Source organism: Lemur catta, chromosome 5 (genome assembly GCF_020740605.2).
Source record: "Lemur catta isolate mLemCat1 chromosome 5, mLemCat1.pri, whole genome shotgun sequence".
NCBI lineage: Eukaryota > Metazoa > Chordata > Mammalia > Primates > Lemuridae > Lemur > Lemur catta.
The window spans coordinates 7424685-7449482 of record NC_059132.1 but is presented as its reverse complement, the minus strand read 5'-3'; the positions used below and the strand labels follow the sequence as shown (position 1 = coordinate 7449482).

The window sequence follows — 24798 nt, the reverse complement described above, 5'->3', positions numbered from 1 at the left end:
AGTGAGTGCCAGGGTCCAGCCACCTGCTGAGTGAGAGAGGTGCCCTGGGGGCTTAGCCCCCCGCCTTCTCCTCCCCCGTGGCAGGACTAGAGGGGATGCAAAGCCATCCTCCCCAGCCCTGTCGCTGTGGCAGTTTCTACCTCTGTCCCAATCTGCGTCCTGTTCTCTGCCTCTCCGTCCCTCTCCCTAAAGCTGTGTCGGCCCCCAACTGTGTCCCGGTCCCGCTCTCGGCCTGCGAGAGGGCAGAGCGGGGCAGACCCCGAGATAAGCGTGGCGGTTGGGTAAGGAGGCCAAACCCTTTGAAGGTCAGCGCTTGCACAAGGCGTGGCCGGGGCCCCGCGCAGGGAGCGGGGCGCGGGGCGGGGCCGGCCCCGTCGTGGGAGGGCTGCGGGGAGGCGGGGCCGGCGCCTCCGGCCCGGAGCTTCAGACAGCGCGGCGGGCACCGGGGAGCGGACGGCCACCGCGCCGTGAGGTGAGGACCCCCGCGCCCCCGGGCCCCTGCTTCCCAGACTCCTCCCCATCACCTCCTCGTGGGCCTCCGTGGGCTCCCGGGGCCCCCTCCACTCCGGCGCCCTCCTCCGCCCCCTCCCCGCCGCGACCTGCCCCTCCCTCCAGCTGCCCGGCCTCTGCCCCCTCCCTCCTCGCCCCTCCCAAGTCGCGGTCCGAGCTGCCCGCCACAGCCCGGCCCGCCCCCACCGCTCCTGTCCGGTGGCGAGCACCTCCTGGCTCCCAGTCCCGTGCCCTCGAGCCGGGCCTGAGTCACCGGGAAACCGGCCCTGAGTCAGGCCCCGAGGCTCAGCACCCGGGTCCTGGCTTAGGGATGGGGCTCGGCCGGAGAGAGGTAGAGGGAGGCCAGAAACTGATGCTGGGACGGAGAGGGAGTCCTGGTCAGGGACCGAAGACAAGAGCAACGCGGAGAAAGCTGTGCAGGCAGATGCGGAGAGACAGACGCTCAGGGTCAGAGGTGGCCAGAGACACACAGACCACTTAAGACCTAGTTATAATAGAATTGGAGACTGAGGCAAGGACAGGCTAATGACAGAGCAAAACAGGGTGGGACAAGGGAAGGGACAAAGATGGATTTAGAGGTAGAGATGGAGTGGGGCAGGGATAGGGACAGGGCCGAGATAAAACTCAGGGGAGGCAGAATCAGAGATAGGTCCAGGGAATAGACCAGCGTCAGGGACAGGGTGGCCAAATGGGACAGAACACGGAGGCCTGAGCCCAAGGGAATGGGCAGGGGAAAGGCAGGCTCAGAAAAGGAAGGCTTGGAGAAAGCAGAGGTGGAGGATGTCATTTCACACTGCTCAGTCCCTCCAGGGTGTGCGCTCGCGCCCGTGTGAACATGCTGCGGGTGAGTGGAGAGTGGAGAAGACCCTGGAGTAACCCTGGCCTGCGGCCCCTCATGTCTCTCGGCCCATCCTATTCCCAAGCGGCCTCTACCCAGGGCCAGGATCCCACACGCTGGGGGTGGTTAGGGCTCTCTGGGCAGCCTGACCAAGGCAGGCAGGATGTGGGGGCGGCCAGGGCTGAAGGGACAGGAAGGAAGTCTGAGCAGAGACAATAGGTGGAAGGGGAGGAGGAACTGGGAGCAGGCAGGATTGGGATAGCAAGCCCGCGCCTCAGCCCTGGAAACCAGTGGGAATGGGGTCTGCATCTCCCTCCCACCTAGCCTGCCCCTCTCCCTGCCTCATGCCCAGGCTGGACCTGGCCAACCGTTGGCCCCTCCTCCTGCGCTCCTACCTCACCCGCAGGGTTCCAGCATCTAGTCCCAGCATCTGGTCCCGTACTTACTCACTTGGGTGTGCACTAAGGCAGGGGCAGAGCTTTGACCCAGACCCAGGGTGGGCAGGATCTTGGAGGCCAACCCTAGCACAATTTGCTGTGAGCCTGGGGCAAGACCCTTCCCCTCTCTGGGCCTCATTTTCTCAACTGCAAATGAAGGGACCCTCCTGTGATGAGAGCCTTTTCTGATGTTCTGGGATGGTTCCTCCCCACCCCGCCATCACAGGCTTTTGGCCATTTTTCTTTGGAGGAAGACTGGAGGCTGGTCCCCCTTTCCAGGCCTCAGACTTTGGGGCAGGGAGGGGGAAGCAAAGCCTGAGCCCTCCCTTCACCCTGCCCCTCCCCCCAGCAATGGCTTGAGCCCCCATGGCTGCTCCTCAGGACCTGGACATCGCTGTGTGGCTGGCTACGGTGCACCTGGAGCAGTATGCAGACACGTTCCGGCGGCACGGCCTGGCTACAGCGGGTGCAGCCCAGGGTCTGGGCCACGAGGAGCTGAGGCAGTTGGGCATCAGTGCCACAGGGCACCGGAAACGCATTCTGCGCCTGCTGCAGACAGGCACTGCAGAGGGCTCCCTGGATCCCAAATTGAACAGTGTCATGGAGCCATCCCCCAGCCTAGCACCCCAAGCCCAGCCCACCAAGCCCGTGCCCAAGCCCAGGACGGTGTTTGGTGGGCTCAGCAGCCCTGCCACCACCCAGAGGGCTGGGCTGAGCTCAGAGTCCAGTCCACGGTCCCCTCCTGTCCCCACCTCTTCCCCTGAGCAGCCTTCAACCCCAAATACTGTGGAGATGATGCCCAATGCCATCTACTTCGGCCTGGACTTAAGAGGCGGGGCACCCACAGCCCAGGACATGTGAGTGGGGTTGGCTCTCCAGGGGTCTGATACTGGGGGAGGGGGAACAGGTACAGGGGAGCCGGCTTATCCTTCTCTCTTAGTAACCAAGAGACCTTTCTTCACAGGGCCCCAGACAACTTGCAGACAGCTGTCCCCACCCCTGCCCTCAGGCCTACAACAGGCACAGGTAGGTGGGCTCATTGTTAGGAGGGAGAGGGACAGTGCCCTCAGGACCTCAGACACTCCTTCCTGATCTCTTCCCTCTGCCTCTCCTCGTCCTGCCAGTGCACATCATGGATCCTGGTTGCCTGTACTATGGTGTCCAGCCTGTGGGGGGCCCAGGGGCCCCTGACAGAAAAGAGGGCAGAAGTGCCTGTCAGGACAGGGCTGAACACAGGTGCGTGAGTACTCAGTAGGGTGGTGATGGGAAGAAGAGGGAACTACAACAGCCCGGTGCCACCCTCAGGCAGCTGTGACTCAGTGGGATGGACAGGAAATAAAACAAGTAGACAGAATAATGGATATATAATGAAACACTGGGAGATATGCTTTTCATTCTTTCTTTCAACAAATATTTATTGAGCAGCTATCACATGCCAGATATAGATGCTTGGGATAGATCAGTGCACATAGAAATCCCTGCCCTCCTGGGGAGATAGGTAACAATAAACATAATAAGTTATACATTATAGCATGTTAAAAGGTATTAAATGCCATGAGAAAAACAGAGCAGGGTAAGAGGGCTGGGAGAGCAATATGGGGTGGCTGCAGTTTTCATTAAGAGTCATTGGAGCATTAAGAAGATGACATTTGATCAAAAACTTGAAGGAGGAAAGGGAGTTAGCCATAAAGATGTCTGGGGGAAGAGTGTCTCAGGCAGGGCCAGAATAGAGGCCTTCAAGGAGGGCTTGTGCCCAGGGGGGATCCAGGAATAGTGAGGAGGCCGGTGGCTTGGCTGGGGCAGATGGGCCGGGGTGGGAGGAGTGGTAGGAGGTGAGGTCAGAGAGGTGAAAGGGGCCAGGTCGGGTAGGACCTTGCAGGGACTTTCACTTTTACTCTAAGTGAAATGGGAAGCCATTGGCGAGGGCTTGACTTATAGAAGGATTCTTCTGGTTGCTGTGTCAGAAACGGTCTGTAGGAGCAAGAGCAGAAGCAGAGAGACCAATTGGGAGATCACTGCTGCAATCGAGCTGAGCGATCTCAGAGTACAGTGATGGTGGTGGACATGAGAAGTGGCTATATTTTGAAGGCAAACTGTCAAATTAACTTGGGGTGTGAGAGGAAAAGAGCAGTCCAGGAAGACTTTGAGGGCTTTCAGTCTGAATCTGTGCTGTCCAGTATGGTAGTCATTGGCCACATGTAACTACTGAGCATATGCCATGTGGTTAGTAGGTATAGATGTAAAACATCTAGTAGATTTCAAAGACGTAGCATGTAAAAAGCAATGCTGGATGAATGTCACAGATATAGATATAAATTGTCTTAGTAATTTTTATATGGTTTACATACCAGAATGTAAATGTTTTGGATATACTGAGTTAAATAAAATATATTATTAGAATTAATTTTACTGGTTTCTTTTAACTTTTTTTAATGTGACTACTAGAAAATTTAAAATTACATATGTGTTCCGCATTGACTTCTGTTGGACAGCATTGTTCTGAGCAACCGAAAGCTTAAGGAGTTGCTGTGGTCTGAGATGGGGAAGACTGAGTTCAGCTCTGGACATGTTAAATTTTTTTTTGTTTTAAGAAGGGTCTCACTCTATCACACTGGCCATAGTGCAGTGGTGTCATCATAGCTCACTGCAACCTTAAACTCCTGGGCTCCAACGATCCTCCTGCCTCAGCCTTCTGAGTAGCTGGGACCATAGGCATGCACAACCACACCCGGCTAATTTTTCTATTTTTAGTGGAGATGGGGGTGGGGGGTGGAGGGTGGGGCTCACTCTTGCTCAGGCTGGTCTTGAACTCCTGACCTCAAGTGATCTTCCTGCCTCGCCCCCCCAGGGTGCTAGGATTACAGGTGTGAGCCATCGCACCCGGCCATGTTGAATTTCAGGTGTATGTTATACATCTGGGAAGAGGTAATGAGCAGCCTTATCTAGAGTTTGGATGAGAGGTCTGAGCTGGAGGTCTGAATTTGGGAGTTGTCAGCATTTAGATGGGTGTATACAGCTGTGAGTGTAGATCAAGAGGACCGAGATCAGAGCCCTGGTGCGCTTCCGTATCAAGAGATTTGGGAGAACAGGAAGAATCAGCATAAACAGATGGAAAAACATGGCTAATGAAGTAGGAAGAGGACCAGGAGAATGTGGTATCACAGGAGCCAAGTGAAGAAAGTGTGTGAGGAGGAGGGAGAGGCCAACTGTGTCATGTGCTGCTGAGAGGTCTGCTGCTAAGATGGGACTGAGAATTGACCCCTGGATTGGCAAGGTGGAGGTCACTGGGGACCTTGACAAGTGCAGCGGCAGAGGGTTGGGGGTGAAAGCCTGATCAGAGTGGGTTTAAGAGAGAATGGAAGGAGAGGAGTTAGAAATGTATAGACAGTGTCTTTGAGGAGTTTTTCTGCAAACAGCAGAGTTGGAATGATTGTTGATAGTGGAAGTATAGTCTAGACAAAAGTTGTTTTTTCTTTTTTAATAAGATGGAATGTTACATAGGTTTGTAGTTGAGCAGGAATAATCTAGTAGCGAGAGATAATTAGCTATATAGGGGAGAGAAAGGGGAGAAATCTGGAGCAATGTCTTTGTGTAGGTGAGAGGAATAGGATTAAGTGCACAGAGGAGGGTCTGGCTTTAGACAGGGGTGTTTATTATAGTCACAGGAGGAAGGCAGAATATGTGCGTGAAATTGGGTAGATGTGGCGCTGGGAGTCTGTGGGGGTTCTTACCTGATTGCTTCAATTTCTTGGTGAAGTGGGGAGCAAATAGGATAGAGTAGTGGTTCTCAACCTTAGCTGTACCGTAGCCTGGGGAACTTTTAAAACTACAGGTGCCTGGGCTCCACTCCCGGAGATTCAAATTTAAGTGTCTGGTGTGGAGCCCAGGTACTGGTGGTATTTTTTAAAGTTTCCCAAGTGCTTTTGTGTTGCTGAGGCTGAGAACCACTGGAAAGTGATAGGGAACAATAGAGGAATCTACTTAGGGTGGTTAAGGAAGGCCTTTGATGACACAAGCCAAGACCTGACAGCCCGGGGAAGAGTGGAAGGAAGCATGTTCTAGGCAGAAGGAGCAGCACGTGCTACGGCTCTGAAAGGAGGAGAATGTAGCTGGACTGTGGTGTAAGCAAGCGTCAGGGTGACACAAGAGTGTCCAGGGGGCCGGGCGCGGTGGCTCACGCCTGTAATCCTAGCTCTGGGAGGCCGAGGCGGGTGGATCGCTCGAGGTCAGGAGTTCGAGACCAGCCTGAGCAAGAGTGAGACCCCGTCTCTACTAAAAATAGAAAGAAATTATCTGGCCAACTAACAATATATATACAAAAAAAAATTAGCCGGGCATGGTGGCTCATGCCTGTAGTACCAGCTACTCGGGAGGCTGAGGCAGTAGGATCGCTTAAGCCCAGGAGTTTGAGGTTGCTGTGAGCTAGGCTGATGCCACGGCACTCACTCTAGCCCGGGTAACAAAGTGAGACTCTGTCTCAAAAAAAAAAAAAAAAAAAAAAAAAAAAAGAGTGTCCAGGGGAGTAGCTCTGAGTCTCATTGTACAAGTCCTTGCAGCCCATGGTAAGGATTATGGGATTAGCCTAAGTGCAAAAAATGGGACATTATTCAAGGGTTTCATGCAGGAGAGTGAAATGGTCTTGTTTGTAGTTTTAGAAGAGCACTCCAGCGGCTATGGGAGAATGGATTGTGGGAGGGAGGGCAAGAGACAAAGCAGGTGACCAGTTAGGCAATTCACATCACCCTGCTGAGAGCTGATGGGAACTTGGCCCAGGGAAAGAAAGTCAAGAACTTTTTAGAGGAAGATCCAATAAGATATATCAATTAGCTATGGGCAGCATTGCAGGGAGCCATCTACACAGCCCTTCCCCAACTTTTCCACCCAAGTAATATTAATGGCAGAGGAGACAGACTGAAATTTTCCTTATAAACATTCCAAGTATGTTCAGGGAAGAAGCTCCATGCTAATCTTTTGGGTTCCCGACCTCCCTATTCCGCTGTTGGAAAAGCAGATCCCATACCTGCCCGGCATTCTATGAGGTGCTGTGGGTGGGGATGGAGGAATTACAAAGAGGGGGTGCAGGGTACTGTGTCTAATGTGTGTCCCTCCCTGTCTTGGCCCCCACAAGGCTCAGCAGGCAGGATCCAGAGGCACGGGAGGACACTGGCTATGCCAGCCTCGAGCTACCTGGGGACTCTACCTTCTCACTACCCACCCTGGACACAGAGGAGACCAGTGATGACCTCATTTCACCCTATGCCAGCTTCTCTTCCACGGCAGACCGCCCCATGCCCCTGCTCAGTGGCTGGCTAGACAAGCTCTCCCCTCAGGGGTGGGCTGCTGGGAAGGGAAGGGAGAGGAGGGAGGCTGGGAGGTGGGGGTGGGGCAGATCCCAAGTGCTCCCAGACCCTATGATCCCCCAACCCCATGCAACCCCAACACTGACCTTGGCCGCTTCCTTCCTCAGAAACTATGTCTTCCAGAGACGCTTTGTGCAGTTCAACGGGAGGAGTCTGATGTACTTTGGCAGTGACAAGGTGGGGGACAATCAGATGCTCCGTGGAGACTAGGGAGAGGGAGAAGGTGGGCTGGGGGATGCTCAGTTTTGGAAGGAAAAAAACCCCAGGTGGGGGGTGGGCACCACATGACTGATGTCAACATTTAAAGGAGCTGGCTTAGCAGCTGTACCCACCGCTTGTGGATTGAGTGCTGAGCTCATAAAAGCTGGTGCTCAGCACACATGACTCAGTTCCTCTCCCCATGGGTCACTGAGCTCTCTCTCCAGGACCCCTTCCCCAAGGGTGTGATCCCTTTGACTGCCATTGAGATGACCCGTGGCAGCAAGGACAACAAGTTCCAGGTCATCACTGGCCAGAGGGTGTTCGTGTTCCGCACAGAGAGCGAGGGTGAGGGCCAGGGCCCCTGGGTCAGGGCAGGAGGGAGGCAGGCTGTGTGAGCACACAGCCCACTGACCTGCTTCCTTGTCCCCCACCAGCCCAGCGGGACACGTGGTGCTCCACTCTGCAATCCTGCCTGAAGGAGCAGCGCCTCCTGGGCCACCCGCGGCCCCCCCATCCACCCCGACCCCTCCGCACGGGTATGCTGGAGCTGCGAGGACACAAGGCCAAGGTGTTTGCTGCCTTGAGCCCCGGAGAGCTGGCACTGTACAAGAGCGAGCAGGTGAGGCGGCCCGGCTGGGGCTGAGGGGCCTGGTCTAGTCCATGCTGGCGCCTCATGGCCCCCTGCCCCCAGGCCTTCTCTCTGGGCATTGGCATCTGCTTCATCGAACTGCAAGGCTGTAGTGTCCGGGAGACCAAGAGTCGAAGCTTCGACCTGCTCACACCCCATCGCTGCTTCAGGTGGGGCCCGGGCTGGTGGGAGGCAAGCCTGTGGGACTTTTGGGGGAGGCCTAAGGGTGCGGAGGGCTGGAAGCCTCCTCAGTAGGATGTCAGTGGTCTCGCACTAATGGGAGTCCGGCGAGCAGGATCAAGATGCGAGGAGGGTCTGAGCTGGCCCAGATGTGGCCTGTGGTGGCTCCTGCAGGCATGGTTGGTGGGATGGGACACGGGGGGAGGTCCATGCCCACGGACTGGCTGTCCACCCCTCAGCTTCACAGCCGAGTCTGGGGGGGCTCGGCAGAGCTGGGCGGCCGCTCTGCAGGAAGCAGTAACCGAGACCCTGTCTGACTACGAGGTGGCTGAGAAGATCTGGTCCAATCGGGCGAACCGGCACTGTGCGGACTGTGGGGCCTCCCGCCCAGACTGGGCTGCTGTCAACCTGGGGGTGGTCATCTGCAAGCAGTGTGCAGGTGAGGGCTGGGTCTCAAGCCCAGATGGGGAGCGGGATGGGGGCTGGGGCCATGCCACATGCCGCTTACACCTTAACAGGGCAGCACCGGGCCCTGGGTTCCGGGATCTCCAAGGTGCAGAGTCTGAAGCTGGACACCAGTGTCTGGAGTAATGAGATAGTACAGGTGAGGCTCTGAAGAGGGAGAGGGTGGGAGGGGAGGAAGAGAGCATCCAAGGCAGGCCTTGGGCCCAGCTTGGGGACAGGGTCCTTGAGTTCCTGTCACTTGCCTTTGCCTCTTGTCATCCTACAGTTGTTCATTGTCCTGGGAAATGACCGAGCTAACCGCTTCTGGGCAGGGGCGCTGCCCCCAGGGGAGGGGCTGCATCCAGATTCCACCCCTGGTCCCCGGGGAGAGTTCATCTCCCGAAAGTACCGGTTGGGTCTCTTCCGGAAGCCCCACCCTCAGTATCCAGATCATAGCCAGCTTCTCCAGGTAGGAGGGACAGGTTGGGGCTGATTGGAGGCGGGGGCAATCTCTGACTTGGAATGCCTAGACTTGGGTGGTAGGGGCTGTTTTGGTGATCAGAGGGTTGTCCCCAGGGCTCTCAGTCTGGGTTTGGGGCTGACAGAGGCCCTTCCCTCCCTGCAGGCACTGTGTGCAGCTGTGGCAGGACCCAACCTGTTGAAGAACATGGCCCAGCTCCTCTGTGTCGAGGCCTCCGAGGGCGAGGAGCCCTGGTCCCACGCAGCCCTCGACGGCAGCTTCCCTGGCCTCCTACCCCCAGGTCATCCCCCCAAGTGTTCCCACTCTCTTCTGTCTTCTCAGCCCCAACCTGTGATTTGGTTCTTCCAGGGGCCCCCGATTATCCTGTCATCTGGTCCATCACAACGGCCCAGCCTAGGCAGTTTCCCAGCCCCTCAGATCCAGGGCGTATTTCCTGATGTCATGAGATCACTGATGATGGTCATGGCCTGCGGTGGGGCTGGATGTTGCAGGGGCTAGTGCTGGTCCACCCCTGACAGGCCCAACCCATGGGTCAGGTCTCATCTCCCTGGGGACAGTCTGGTCTCTCAAAGAAGAGATCAGCTTAATGATGCTGCTGTCCAGGGGTCAGGCCACAGGGGCTGAGATGCTCACAGGATGGCCCATGCTCTGGGGTGCCCACCCAGAGCTAACTGCCGGGTTGGCTGGCTGGTTGGGAGAGGCAGGGGGCAGGGACTGGGCTAGAGGCCTCCCTGTCTTGTCACCCCCTGCCATTCTCTTTTCCAGTCTGAGCAGTGAGGGATCCAGTCCCACTGGGCTGTACCTGGCCATGCTGCCAGTGGAGGTGGGGCCTACTGTCTTCCATTCAGCCCCTTCCCCAGAGAGGGTCAGGCCTGGCGTGATTACTTCTCCTTCCCCTTGCAGACCCCTGCCCGGGTGTGTACAACGAGGTGGTGGTGCCTGCCACTTACAGCGGCTTCCTGTACTGTGGCTCCGTCAGCAGCAAAGCTGGACCCCCACCCCCTCGCAGGGGCCGGGATGGTGAGGGGGCGCCGGGGAGGGGAGCACACAGGGGCAGAAAGTGGGGTGGGTGTGAGTGCACCGCAGAGGGCCAGGGAGGAAAGGGCTGGAAGGGGAAAGTGGGGCCATGCCCTAGGGCTGGGGTGCTGGGGGGGAGAGATACCTTGCCAGGTGGCAACACTGGGTGATAGTTAAGAACCTCTGCTCTGAAGCCACCCTGTCTGGATCAAACCCCAGCTCTGCTACTTCCTACGTATGTGACATGGGCAAGCTACTCAAACTCTGAGCCTCAGTTTCCCCATCTGCAAAACAAGACTTGATATAATATTCACCTCATAGGGTTATTGTGACGATTCCGTGGGATCATATACAGGCAAGGGCTTGGCATAGAATAGATGTCTGTCCACAGGAGCTATGACAGTAGGGGCAGAGGTCTGCTGCCCCCTGACCACCTCTCTCTGCCTTAGCTCCCCCCCGCCTGTGGTGTGTGCTGGGAGCGGCTCTAGAAATGTTTGCGTCGGAAAACAGCCCTGAACCCCTGAGCCTCATACAGCCCCAGGACGTTGTATGTCTGGGTGTGAGCCCCCCACCCACTGACCCAGGTGACCTCGACAGGTAACAGCATCCCGTTCTGAGTGTCCCCTTTTCTCTCCCCTGTCCCCACCCCAACTGCCCCTCGATGGCCGCCATTCTCCCTGCTGACCTCATCTTCTCTCCAGGTTCCCCTTTTCCTTCGAGCTCATCCTCACCGGGGGGAGGATCCAGCACTTTAGCACAGAGGGAGCTGACAGCCTGGAGGCCTGGACCAGTGCCATGGGCAAGGTGAGAGAGCGAGACCCCTCCACAGCAGCAGGGGCTTCCCGGGCCCCACCCGCCGCCATCCTGTCCTCTCCTGTTCCTGCAGCCACTGCCAGCACTTGCACTAACAGCTAAGGGTGACTGACGCTTATTCTGTGCCAGGCCCTGTGTTAAGCACTGCCCACTCAATATCTCACTTAATTTTCACAGCACCCCTCAGGTAAGGATTATTACTATTTTGCACATAAGGAAACTAAGTCTCAGAGATTATGAAGTCACTTGGTCAGGGTCACAGAGCTAGGAGGCAGCAGAGCACAGGCCTGAAAATCAGGCCTCTGTCTCCAAGGCCCATGCCTCAAACCCCACTGTGCCGAGGCCTCTTCCCCACAGAGAAGCTGCCTCGGACCCCTTCGACCCTCCCTCTGTCCCCCAGCTCTCCAGCAGGCCCCGAGGCACAGCTATCTTCCCATGTCCCAGCTTCTCCACTCCCAGACAAGCCAGTATCTCCTTCCTGTTTCCCATTCCTGCAATTAAAAGTTCACACCCTGGAGTCGAACCTCCCGGGATGTGAGTCCCAGAACTCTCAGCCTTGTGAGCTTTTCCGCATCTGTAGAGTGGGCGTAAAAGACTCTTGCCCCCTAGGGCTGAGGACTCCGTGACATGTGAGGCCCACACACAGCAAGCCCTCGATACGTGGGTGTTGAACCAATAATGATGGCAGTGATGATGGCGGTGACGACAGTGTCTCTCAGCCTAACACGGCGTTTCCCTCGGCTCTGCTCTACCTTCAACTTTTCACCCTGGCACCCTCCTTTCCCTCCTGGTAGCTTCTCAGAAAGCTGTGTGCGGCCTGCGGTTCCTCCGCAACCCCTTGCAGCTGCCCTCGTCTTCCCCTTCTCTCCTGAACTGCTACCCTGCAGGTCACCAGTGGCTTCCCATTTCCAAAGTCTGAGGCTGCCTGCTGGCCTCAGCGGGTCCTGTGTGTGGCACCTGGCACTCCTCCGCAGGAAACGCCCCACTCCTCCGGCTTCTGACCCCGCTCTCCCAGGCCTCCGACAACTCGCACTGACACATTCTCTCCATTTCCCTCCAGGGCTCTGTCGTGCCCTCCCAGCCAGGTCTAAGTCTCCTCTTGCTATCGTCTACCCTTTCCAAAAGCCTGGTCTCTCCTTTAAGGCAGCGTTACCCCAAGTGTGGTGCGAAGACTGTCACACCATATCCTGGTCCATGGACCATTTGTTACGGTCCGTGACAGGACAAGCGCAGAACTGGAGAGTAAGCATTCAGAATCTTTCATAGTCATTTGACAGTAATTTTATGCGTTGAATCTAATTATAAAAATTAAGGGCTTTGTATGTCTTTGTTTTTTCATCTTAATTTTCTAGCAGTTCATTTTTATTGTTTTTAACAAAAGTGCAGTAGTTGGTTAGTGACAGGTTGGAACTTTCTTTCTAAAAAAGAAAGGGAAAAACCCCCGGGCCTTTAGGTGAAGGTAAAGGTGAAGCACTGCTCTAGGGCCCACCTCACACACCTCTCCCTCCATGACGCGCTCCCCTGCCGCTGGCGGTGGACTCTCCCAGGGCATCCCCACTGTTCAGCGGCAGCATTTGGGCTGTAAAGAATGGGGATTCGTTCTTACCCCCACTGCCCCGTGAAGGCACAAGGCTGCCACACAGGGGTCTTCTCTGGGTTGGCCGGAGCAAACTGAATTGAACTGAATTTCTGTCCTGTCTTTCTCCACCCATCTCATGTCTCCTCCTTTGTTCTCTCCCCATCACTTTTCATTGTTCTTTTCCTTCTGCTTTCTCTTCATGTCTTTCTCTGCTTTTCCCTACCCCTCTCACTCTCATTTCTCTCTTCCGACCCTTATCTCTTCCCCGCCCCCCTCTCTCCCATCTTCCCCTGCCTCCGCAGTGGTTCTCCCCGCTGAGCTGTCACCAGCTGCTGGGCCCTGGGCTGCTGCGGCTCGGTCGTCTGTGGCTGCGGTCCCCTTCCCATACAGCCCTGGCCCCCGGTCTCTGGCTGTCAGGGTTTGGCCTCCTTCGTGGTGACCACCTGTTCCTGTGTCCAGCGCCGGGCCCTGGCCCCCCCGCCCCCGAGGACATGGTGCATCTGCGGAGGCTGCAGGAGATCAGTAAGCAGGGGTGGGGCCAGGGAAGAAGGCTGGCCATGGGGGTGAGTGGGAGTGGACCTTTTTTATTTGGGGGTCCCTATGAGAAACCACAGAATGTAGTGGCTTTAGGCACAAGCTCTGAAGGGAAACTGCCCAGATTTAGATGCTACCTCCATCACTTCCTTTCTGTGTGTCCTTTGACAAGTTACTTAACCTTTCTGTCCCTTAGTTTCCCCATCTCTAAGATGGGCACAGTAATAAGACCTTCCTCAGAGGGCTGTAGTGAGGTTCAAATAAGGTAATCATATTAAACATCATAGAACCTGGCAGGAGGCATCTTATAAGTGCTCAGTAAATGTTATATGTTATTGTTGTTATTATTATTTGGAGTAACTTCCTGGTTGGGGACTCGGGGAGGGGACTGGGTACCCTCACTGCTCTCCTTTCTCCTAAAACAAGAACAATGTAGAATAATGTTTTAGGGCTTTGGAAACAAGAGACCTGGGTTTGAGCTCAGCTTTGCCATTCTATAGCAAGTAATCTGAGGCAAGTTATTAATACATAATCTCTCTGAGTTTTAATGTATCACCTGTGAAATGGGCATAGTAGTCCATAACTCACGGGAGTTAATGGAGCATTGTTTGTAAGCCTCCTAGCCTGGCACCTATGTACCTTAAACACTTAGTAGTCACTGTGATGAAGATGAGGATGATAACGTCTGATGATTCTCCTCCCAGGTGTGGTCCCTGCAGCTGACACCCCAGACAAGAAGGAACATTTGGTCCTGGTGGAGACAGGAAGGTAAATATTGTCCCTTCCCCCTTTCTGGAGTTCAGCCCACACTTTCCACCCTTGCCTGCTGGACCACTGCTCACTTCCTCCAAGTTGCTTCCCCGGTTCAGGCATGATCTGGGTTGGGTGTTGCTGACCCCTGCTGGTGGCTCTGGGAAATCAGCTCCCTGTGCTCCTGGGCCTGTCAGAGGACCTTCTGGAGCTGACTCTGACTTAGGCCTCTCTGGTCTTAGGACCCTCTATCTGCAGGGGGAGGGCCGGCTGGACTTCTCAGCATGGAATGCAGCCATTGGAGGGGCGGCTGGTGGGGGCGGCACAGGGCTGCAGGAGCAGCAAATGAGCCGGGGTGACATCCCCATCATCGTGGATGCCTGCATCAGTTTTGTCACCCAGCATGGTGAGTGGGCACTGGCTAATAATGAGCTATTGTTGGGGTGGAGGGCATAGGCACAGCCAGGGTGGAGGATGAATCACCTGGAAGAGCATTGCTTCCAGAGACAGTTGCCTGACAACAACTGGCCATTTGATTCTTGGCAAACTGCTTTGCTTTTCTGAACCTCAGTTCCTTCATCTGTAAAGTGCAGCTAACAGTCCTCATTTTCCAGGATGGTCATGATAGTTAGATAATACGTGTCAAGCATTGACCGCAGGGCCTGGCAGGTAGTAAGTGTTCAGAAGTAGCTGTTACTGAGGCGTGGGCATGGAGGGTGAGACCAGCACTGGAAATGCAGCTGAGGACATAGAGCCATGGTGACAAAGAGGAGGGCAGCTATGAGTCAAGAGCCAAGCTGTGCAGCAAAATCCCTGAAGGTTTGAGCAGAATTATTCTGTGTGGGAAGTATTCTAGGCAAAAACGGTCAGCTGTAAAGTGGTCCCCAGAATTCTTCGTAAGTTTTTTCTCCAGCCCAAGTAAGGACCAAACAGAATCTATCACCCCTGTGAGCCCTCTTTAGAAGGCTGAACTCTTGAGAAGGAAAACTCAAGAAAACTAAGGAGGTTTTCCATCATCCCTCAGTATCCATGGGGAATTGGTTCTAGGACCCCTACAGATACCAACATCTACAGATCCTCAAGTCCCTTATATAAAATGGTGTAGTATTTGCATATAACCTATACACATCCTCCTGTGTACTTTAAATCATCTCTAGTTTACTTATAATAATACAGTGTAAATGCTATATAAATACTTGTTATACTGTATTTTTTTTTTTTTTTTTTGAGACAGAGTCTCACTTTGTTGCCCGGGCTAGAGTGAGTGCCGTGGCATCAGCCTAGCTCACAGCAACCTCAAACTCCTGGGCTTAAGCAATCCTACTGCCTCAGCCTCCCGAGTAGCAGGGACTACAGGCATGCGCCACCATGCCCGGCTAATTTTTTCTATATATATTTTAGTTGGTCAGATAATTTCTTTCTATTTTTTAGTAGAGACGGGGTCTCGCTCTTGCTCAGGCTGGTCTCGAACTCCTGAGCTCGGAAGATCCACCTGCCTCGGCCTCCCAGAGTGCTAGGATTACAGGCGTGAGCCACCGCACCCGGCCAACTGTATTTTTTATTTGTATTATTTTTATTGTTACATTGTTATTTTATATTGGTTTGTTTTTCAAATATTTTTGATCCACGGTTTGGTTGAATTCATGGATACAGAGGGCTGACTATAAAAGGAAAAAAATGCACCTCCATGAACCTACAAATAGTTGTGCTTACCAGTTATGGACAATGGATAGTCAGTGGCTAATGACATTCTCCATGCTGTGCAATAACCTCTTTCAGGGACTTCTCCACTCACTAGACCCCTGTCCTCTTCTCAGCCTACCTTGTGTTCAAAGGAGGAATTAAGTCAGCGGCCCAGTGAGAAAGCCCTGGAGAAAGTGTTCCCTCCCCTCCAAGGTCCCTGCACCACCACTGTGCACTCAGCATCCTATCTGCTGAGCTGCTCCCGTGTGCCAGACACTGGGGATAAGGCAGTGAACAGGGAAGGTCCTACGAAGCTCACAGACTAGTGGAAGAGATGGGTAATAAATAAGAAAACAAATATAGGTAGTTCTCATTATTTGCAGTAGTTATATTCCATAAAATTACTGCAAACGATTAGTGAACAGTGAATCACTGCCCCAGGGGAAATATAGGGTTAGGTTCCTGCGAACCTCTGGTTACATTTTCATCAACTGATCTATACATAACCTTGTTTTATGTGTTTTTCTGCTTAAAGACACCTTGTTTAATATATATTGTTGATTCACTAACACTGAACTCAAGGCCAACAGCACTATAACTCATGCCTGAGTAAAACTTGTATTTTCTCGGTAAGGCACATCACAGCTTTCTGATGCTTAGGAACACTAGACAGCATTTCAGCACTACACTTGGGGGCCATTTTAAACAGTGAGATCACCAACCAAAAGTACAAAAATATGAAAAATGTGGCTCTAAGTGTACTGTGAAAGCACATTTGTTTATAGTATGAGACCTGAGCTGAGAACATGCACAGTGGGGTGGGACTCAAATTTTTCTCCACTCTGTGCATGTTTGTAAATGACAGTGAAAATGCCAAAAGTATTGATTTTGGGTTACAAATAAATTTTAGCAAGTAGGCGAATGTGCAAACATGGAATCCACGTATAATGAAGATTGACTGTAATGTGATTTCAGAGAGTGCTATTTAAAAATAAAAGTGGTGAGGAGATATAGCATGATGGGGGATGCTGTGTGACAGTAAGGTCAGGGAAGGACTCTCTGAGGATGAGGACTCCAGCAGGGTCCTGCGAATCAAGACCCTGGAGGCACAGATCTCCTCCTCTCTGACCCCCTTTCCCCCAACAGCCACATTCCATATAGGGGGTCACAGATGGGCTGTGGTGGGTGGTGGTAGGTCTTTGCACGGTGGTGACCAGGGGCGGCTGGCTGTTCTCAGGGCTCCGGCTGGAGGGCGTATACCGGAAAGGGGGCGCTCGTGCCCGCAGCCTGAGACTCCTGGCTGAGTTCCGTCGGGATGCCCGGTCAGTGAAGCTCCGACCAGGGGAGCACTTTGTGGAGGACGTCACCGACACACTAAAACGCTTCTTTCGTGAACTCGATGACCCTGTGACCTCTGCACGGTTGCTGCCTCGCTGGAGGGAGGCTGCTGGTACTCCCAAGATCCCTAAGAACCAAGGCCCAACCAGGATCTCAACTAGAATCCACGATTGGGCAGCCCCTCTCCCCAACATTCTCACCCTGGGGGATCATCTGGAGACTTGGCTCAGGGGGAAGTGGGAAAGGGACAAAGATACATCCATCCTGGCTTTGTTTCTCTAAAAATTTCTCCCTCCACTCCAGCCTCCACTGTCCCTTCCTGGATTCTCTCCAACCCTCCTCCGTTCCATCCCCAGAGCTGCCCCAGAAGGATCAGCGCTTGGAGAAATACAAAGAAGTGATTGGCTGCCTGCCGAGGGTCAACCGCCGTACACTGGCCACCCTCATTGGGCATCTGTATCGGTCAGTATGGTCAGACCGCCCTGTGAGCTCCCTTCCTGGCCCTTCCTCACCTCAATTTGACCCTGTACTTTCTCATTCATTTGTGCCACTAACAGTTGTTAAGTGAAGGTGTTGTAGAATAAAGGTTCAGAGAATGGATTTGGGGGTCAGGCAGACCTAAGCTTTAATCTGGCCCCATCATTCTACCTGTGACTTTGGGTAAGTTATCTGTTCTCTCTGAGCCTCAGTTTCTTCATTTTTAAAAAGAAGATGACATAATGAGTAGTATCTACATCATAGGTTATGAGAGTTAAATGAGATAATCCTTGTAAAATTCTTAGTACAGCACCTGGCATGTAGTAAACCTTCAGAAATGGTTAGCAATCAGTATTATTTTATTGTTCTATGTGAGGTAAAGGGTTAGACCTAAGAAATATAAAGATGAATAAGATGCAGATCTACCCTTCCAGTCTGTTAGGGTGACAGGCCTTGAGTGACTCTGGGGTGAACCCTTGGCTGTGTTGTCCTGATTATGCTGTATTACAGGGATTGGTCAACTACAGGCCCACGGGCCAAATCCAGCCCATTGCCTGTTTTTGTAAATAAGGATTTGTACATAAAGTATAAAGCCACGCTCATTCATTTATAAATTTTCTATGGCTCCTTTCATGCCTCAACAACAGAGTTGAGGAATTATGACAGAGACTGTATGGCCTGCAAGGCTAAAATATTTACTATGTATTCTTTTACATAAAAAGTTTGCTGACCCCTGCTATAGTTAGAACGATGCATGCCTATCTGTCTCCCCTAGACTGGGAGCTCCTTGAGGCCAGTATTGTTGTACTCACTGCTGTATCCCAAGCACTTAGCTCAGGGCCTGGCATACCGTAGAGAGTCAGTAAGTGTTTGCTGAATGAATGGATGTAACGGGGTGAGCACAAGCTGCATTCCTCATGCCCCTGGCACTCCTCTGCAGGGTGCAGAAGTGTGCGGCTCTAAACCAGATGTGCACGCGGAACCTGGCCCTGCTGTTTGCGCCCAGCGTGTTCCAGACAGATGGGCGGGGGGAGCACGAGGTGCGGGTGCTGCAGGAGCTCATCGATGGCTACGTCTCTGTCTTTGATGTAAGGCTTTCCCGACCCCTGACCTACAACCCCTCTCCCCTACCCCTGCAGGACCCAGACACTCTGTATCCTGCCCACCCCAGCAGCCCCCCAGCCGAGGCCTCTGATGGCCCTCTTTATCAGAAACCACCTCCTAGGCTCCAGGAGCTTACTCCCAACATCCTCGTCCCCTTGGTTCTTAGTTCCTTGGGCCTCCAGCCCTCTTAAGCAGATCCCCTTCTGCTTGAGCTCTGCCCTTTTTCTTCTTCCCCAGCAACCCCACACTCCCTTTTGGCTCTTTCACAGATCGATTCTGACCAGGTAGCTCAGATTGACTTGGAGGTCAGTCTTATCACCACCTGGAAGGATGTTCAGGTAATTTACCTAGACTCAGACTCCTGAGCCGGGCTGGAGGAGACATCCAGATAGGAAGCTAAACTTCTGCCCAGTTGAGGAAGTTCCCTTTTCAGCCTGTCCTTCTGGACACTGGGCCTCAGCTCCTGGGAGACAGGGGCAACCCCAGGAGAGCAGTGCTGGGAGAGTGGGGTTTGGTTAGGGTTCGCTGCATTTGTTCCACTATGAGGATTCTTCCTGGTGATAATCTTAGCACTGGATAGTTTTTGGTTTTCTGTGTGGGAAAGTAGGGCCAGATTGCTCCTGCTCCACCACTTTAGTGATGTCATTCACCGCCATGAGGATTTTTCACTACAAAATGGTGGCAGCAGCACCTCACATTTAAGTGTAAGAGATCCAAGGAAGAGTTAGTAAAGTGAAAGCAGGGAGAATAATAATAAGGACTACAATAGCAAACATTAGCTGAGGAATTATTATATTCTAAGCACTTCTAATCTCATTTGACAACTAACTCCATGAAAGAGGGTAGTCCCATTTTTTCAAACAAAGAAACTGAGGCTCAGAGGGTCACATATTCAAGGTCACACTGTAGTGAGTGGCAGAATTGGAACCCAGGCAGTCTGACTCCAAACCTGTCCTCCCAACCTATATGCACCACTGCCCCCGGAAGCACACATGCAGCCTAAAGATGCAGTTCCACCACTCCTGGAGTTCTCCCTTTTAAGGCCATGAGAGACCTTGGGGGTGAGGGTTGGGAGATCTTTGTGGGGGGAAGTGCTTATCAAGCCACATGAGGAATCCTCTTTGATTTTTTTCACGTCCTCCTGTGTCCTCCTGACTTCTTTACCCCTCTCCTCAGCTGTCCCAGGCTGGAGACCTCATCATGGAAGTTTATATAGAGCAGCAGCTCCCAGACAACTGTGTCACCCTGAAGGTCAGTCCTGAGGGGACTCAAAGGGATATGAGAGGATGGTAGGGGCAAGGACAACAGCCTGACCAGCATGGGTTCTCTGCCGTTGCTCTGACCCCAGGTGTCCCCAACCCTGACTGCAGAGGAGCTGACTAACCAGGTACTGGAGATGCGGGGGACAGCAGCTGGGACAGACTTGTGGGTGACTTTTGAGATTCGAGAGCATGGGGAGCTTGGTGAGTATGACCATGCGTGTGTGCATGTGTGTGTGTATGGTTGTATGGTCAAGGTCATCAATGACTTCATGTTCCCAAATACAGTGGGCACTCTACTCATCCATGTGAGGGGATATTCAACACAGCTGACCCACTCCCTCTTTAGCAATACTCTTCTTTCTTGGCTTTAGAAAACCCCACAAGCTCTTGGTTTCCCTTCAACCTCAAAGGAGGCTTCTCTTCCTCTTCTGCCCACATTCCAAAGGTTGGTGGGACCTAGGGCTCAGTCCTGGGCCCTTTTCTCTTCTCTATCTACATTTCTCCTTAGATGAATTTATCCATTCCTGTGGCTTTAAGTGCCATTAATAAGGTGATACCCAGATTTTTATCTCTGGCCTAAACCTCTCCTCTGAGCTCCAGACTCACATATCCAGCTCCCTACATGGCACCTCCACTTCTCACAGCAACTGAAACTTGAAACTTCTAAGACAAAACTCAATTTCTAGCCCCTTCCCTTAACACAAAGCCCAGGACATTTTCTAGTTTTTCCCAACTCAATAAATGGCACCATAATTCACCCAGTTATTAAGGCCAGAAAGCTGGAAATCTTCTGGGACTCTTTCTTTTCCTTCATCTTCATACCCAACCCATCAACTAGTCTTGTTGACTCTGTTAGAATTTATCACTTCTCTCCACCTCCACTGTTACTACCACCCTAGTTGAAGTCACCATTATCTGTTTCCCAACATTAACTGTGAAAATGGCCCCAGAAAGCAAACAGCTAGACAGTGTTCCCATTTTTCCTCCCTGGAATCTGTTTTCCACACAGCAGCCAAATGAACATTTCAAGCATAAATCATATCACACCATTCCTGTGGTCAAAACCCTCCAATGGTTCCCACTGAACTTAAAATAGAATTCAAATTCCTTGTCGTAGCCCACAGACCCTGACTGTCTGGCTCCTGCTTATTCTTCAGACCTCAACTCGCATTGTCTATTCTCACATCTGTCCTCTTCACTGCAACCACACTGGCTATTTAGTTCCCCAAATACGTCTTTCCTGATCCAGGGCCTTTGCTTTTACATTTTGTCATGCTTAAATCTACTACCTCCTGATCTTAGCATGGCTTGCTCTTCCTAATCCTTCAGATCTCTGAGTCTCATCTTCGAATGCCACTTTTGAAAGGTCTTGCCTACCTTATCTTGGTTGCTGTCCTGTTGTTCTCTCTCAGCTTCTTGTTTCTTTGAAAGCAGTTATTTGTTTACCTATTTATTGTCTGCTCCTGACGAGACTGTGCACTTCGTGAGGGCAGACCAAGCCTATCACACTCACCACTGTATCCCACGGCCAGCACAGTGCCTGGCGTAGAGATGGTGCTAAAATGTGGCTGGACAGTTGAATGGATGAATGAATGAGTGATTGGTAGATGACTTGGGGGCTCCAAGCTTAGGATGGATATTCTGACTGATATCTACCCCCACCTTGCCCCTTAAGAGCGGCCACTGCACCCCAAGGAAAAAGTGCTAGAGCAGGCCCTACAATGGTGCCAGCTCCCAGAGCCCTGCTCAGCTTCCCTGCTCTTGAAAAAAGTCTCCCTGGCCCAGGCCAGCTGCCTCTTCACAGGTGAGCCTCCTTCCTCAGCCCAGCCCCACCCCCAGGCACTTCCCCCAGGACCCTCCACCCAGCACTGCCCATCTGTGCCCAGGTGTCCGGCGTGAGAGCCCTCGGGTGGGGCTGTTGCGGTGCCGTGAGGAGCCTCCCCGCCTGCTGGGAAGCCGCTTCCAGGAAAGGTTCTTTCTGCTGCGTGGCCGCTGCCTACTGCTGCTCAAGGAGAAGAAGGTGAGGCCCTAGGGTCAGAAACATGGGACACTGGGTGGCTATGGAGGAGGAGCCATGACTGTACTTACCCTCTGGTTCCACAGCCCACACTCATCAATCTCATTGCTTCCCTGACCCCTTGACCTCTCTGAGCATGACCACATACCCCAGTGCTTCCATGACTTCTTGATCTCATTAATCATGATTTTTTTCTCATCTCTCACCCTCACTGACTCTGTTTATGTTCTCAGAGCTCTAAACCAGAAAGGGAGTGGCCTCTAGAAGGTGCCAAGGTCTACCTGGGAATCCGCAAAAAGTTAAAGCCTCCAACAGCGTGAGTTTCCTTCCCCAGCCCACACTTCTAGGGCTTTCCTGCCTTTACCCACCCTGGCCTTTCTGACTACCCCATCACTGGTCTTCTTTGCCTCCCAGGTGGGGCTTCACGTTGATACTGGAAAAGATGCACCTGTGAGTACCTCCTGGCCTGGCTTCTCCTCTGGCCCACCCTGTCCTTTCTCCTCCTCCTCCTCTCCATCCTCCATTCCTGTAACTCTGACCCGCTCTCTCCCCTTAATTCCACTCTGATTACACCCAGCTACTTGTCCTGCACTGATGAAGATGAGATGTGGGATTGGACCACCAGCATCCTTAAAGCCCAGGTGAGGGGAAGGAAAAGGCTGAGAGCTGGGTCTGTGATCCCCCTGGGGCCTGGCTATAGCCCTCGGTACCTCCCATGCCCACCAGTGCCAATCCCTCACCCTCTTGCCAGCATGATGACCAGCAGCCAGTGGTCTTACGACGCCGTTCCTCCTCTGACCTCGCCCGTCAGAAGTTTGGCACTATGCCTTTGCTGCCCATCCGTGGGGATGACAGTGGAGCCACCCTCCTCTCTGCCAATCAGACCCTGGTGAGATACCCCAGCCTGCCCCAACTCCCACGTGATCCCTGCCTTTACCCTTGTCACATTGCAGAAGGGAGTGGTGTGCCTGCCAGCCTGGTGCCCCCCTCTGTTCACTGTTCCCCTCCCTTCTGCCTTCTCTGTGCCCCCACTCCCCACCTTGGCCTCCTGTTGCCAGACCTCACTGTGTCTTTGTGTCTCTCCCTCCCCTTATCCCCATCCCACCTGTGCCCAGAGGCGACTACACAACCGGAGGACCCTGTCCATGTTCTTTGTGAGTACTGTGCCTGCTCCAGCTGTGTGCCTGTCAGCCTTGTGTTCTCTGTGCTGCCGGCCCGGGTGTGCTCCTTGGGTTTTCCTGATGAGGGTATGCATGTGTGTGTGTGTGTGTGTGTGTGTGTGAGAGAGAGAGAGAGAGAGAGAGAGAGAGAGAGAGAGAGAGAGAGAGAGAGAGAGAGAGAGAGAGAGAAAGCTAGAAAGAATGAGGCAAGTGAGGGATGGTAGGATGTGGTGAGAAAAGGAGAGAGGGATCCCATAATCTGTGAAATAAAAGGAAAATATTTAAATGAATGCATTTTGGAGTCAGACAGACCTGGGTTCAAGCCCCAGCTCTACCATTTACTCATTATGTGATCTTGGGCAAATTACTTAACCTCTTGGCACCTCAGTTCACTCTCTTGCAGTGTAATCCACTGCACGAGGTTGTTCCAATATCATATGTACTAGGTACTTTGCAGCATCTGGCCCAGAAGAAGAGGTCAATAAATGTTAGCTATTAGGCTAGGCACAGTGGCTCATGCCCGTAATCCCAGCACTTTGGCAGGCTAAAGTGGGAGGATCTCTTGAGGCCAGGAGTTCAAGACCAGCCTGGGCAACATAGTGAGACCCCATCTCTATGAAATATAAAATAAATTAACCAGGCATGGTGTCATGTGCCTGTAGTCCTAGTTAGTCAGGAGGCTGAGGCAGGAGGATCTCTTGAGCCCAGGAGTTAGAGGTTACATTGAGCTAGGATCTGTACTCCAACCTTGGTGACAGAATGACACCTTGTCTCTAAAGAAAAACAAAATGCTAGTGATTAATAATCTGGTAACTTTAACTCTGTGCCCTCTCTTGCTACCCTATTCCCATCTAGCCGATGAAGTCATCCCAGGGGTCTGTGGAGGAGCAAGAGGAGCTGGAGGAGCCAGTGTACGAGGAAGTAGGGGACTTCTCTGAGTTGACCCAGGACACCTCCACTGTCTTCTCCACCACACAGGAGTGGACAGACAAGCCAGAGACCCCCCTCACCAGCCAGAAGTCCTTTGATCAACCCCTTCTTTCCAAGGCAAGCACCCTGGGCTGGGAGGAGAGGCCACCTGAGCCCCCTCCAGGCCCCCCTTCAAAGAGCAGTCCCCAGGCACGGGGGTCCCTGGAGGAACAGCTGCTCCAGGAGCTCAGTAGTCTCATCCTGAGGAAGGGAGAGACTATTGCAGGCCCAGGAAGTCCTTCCCAGCCATCCAGCCCCCAATCTCCCAGCCCTACTGGCCTTCCAACAAAGACACCTGGCTTCCCTACCCAATCCCCCTGCACTTCCAGTTCACCCTCCAGCCAGCCCTTCACATGACCCTAGGACCGTCAATCGGAGAGAGTAGGTACCCAGAAGACCCAGAAGCTCTTACCATGGCAGACACTGCTGGGAGCTGCTTCTTCCGTGGCTGGAAACATTCCACAATCCAATGTGGTGCTATGGAAGGAGCACTGGACTGATGGCTCCAAAGGCTGTGTGTCCCAGGGCAGGTCATGGCCCCTCTCTGGGCCTCAGCCCATTCATCTGTACCATAAGGGAACTGAAATAAGGAGAGCAGCGAACATCAAACTGCGTTTCTCAGAGCTGTAAGCCTCACATATTTTCCCGCAACAAGGGCAGCTCCTGCTTTATATCAATATATTTGATATGTAGGGGTTCTATGAGAGATTTTGGATTCTAAAGAAATGGTTTTACTGCTTAAAGAAAAAAAATGGTTTGGAAGCCAGAGGCCTGGATGATGTCCAAGTCTATCCTATCCCACTTCATACATTTTTGGACTACACCAAAGCCCTAGAGTGAGAAGATTGATTGGGGTTGGGGGCTGGGACAAGGGGGGAACCAAAATGGATGGGTCACTATTAATAAACCTTGGAACCAAAAGGCTACCATTCATTCATTCATTCATTCATTCAATGAATATGTATTAAGCACCTAATTGGTGCCAGGTCTGGGGATATAGTATGAACAAAACAAAT

The 24798-nt window shown here is 52.9% G+C and overlaps 1 protein-coding gene across 6 annotated transcripts; it reads left to right on the top strand.

Annotated features, from left to right (window-relative positions):
• The first annotated feature begins 405 nt into the window (after positions 1-405).
• ARAP3 (ArfGAP with RhoGAP domain, ankyrin repeat and PH domain 3) lies at positions 406-24550 on the top strand. Of its 6 annotated transcripts, none has more exons than XM_045551073.1 (33): positions 406-472; positions 2135-2642; positions 2750-2811; positions 2910-3021; positions 6914-7117; positions 7253-7322; positions 7571-7691; positions 7781-7965; positions 8038-8144; positions 8394-8593; positions 8673-8758; positions 8885-9067; positions 9224-9359; positions 9983-10099; positions 10546-10693; positions 10798-10900; positions 12791-13010; positions 13727-13790; positions 14015-14178; positions 16693-16905; positions 17150-17255; positions 18211-18358; positions 18644-18712; positions 19551-19625; positions 19723-19837; positions 21312-21440; positions 21523-21656; positions 21887-21969; positions 22068-22103; positions 22231-22294; positions 22405-22542; positions 22769-22807; positions 23669-24550. In XM_045551073.1, exons 2-33 carry the CDS (start codon positions 2152-2154, stop codon positions 24137-24139), a joined length of 4593 nt encoding a protein of 1530 aa, XP_045407029.1. In that variant the 5' UTR covers positions 406-472; positions 2135-2151; the 3' UTR covers positions 24140-24550. The 6 variants fall into 6 exon arrangements, with proteins under 6 accessions (XP_045407029.1, XP_045407033.1, XP_045407034.1 ...); XM_045551078.1 differs by having other exon boundaries at positions 426-472; positions 2167-2642; XM_045551076.1 differs by lacking the exon at positions 406-472 and adding an exon at positions 750-1354 and having other exon boundaries at positions 2167-2642.
• Positions 24551-24798: the final 248 nt, after the last annotated feature.

Bases quoted from the DNA above. Each gene is read 5' to 3' on its own strand.
- ARAP3 (XM_045551073.1), top strand. From the start codon at position 2,152: ATGGCTGCTCCTCAGGACCTGGACATCGCTGTGTGGCTGGCTACGGTG. The intron at 8,759-8,884 runs GTGAGGCTCTGA...GTCATCCTACAG, and splicing joins GGAGTAATGAGATAGTACAG to TTGTTCATTGTCCTGGGAAA. The intron at 17,256-18,210 runs GTCAGTATGGTC...ACTCCTCTGCAG, and splicing joins CTCATTGGGCATCTGTATCG to GGTGCAGAAGTGTGCGGCTC.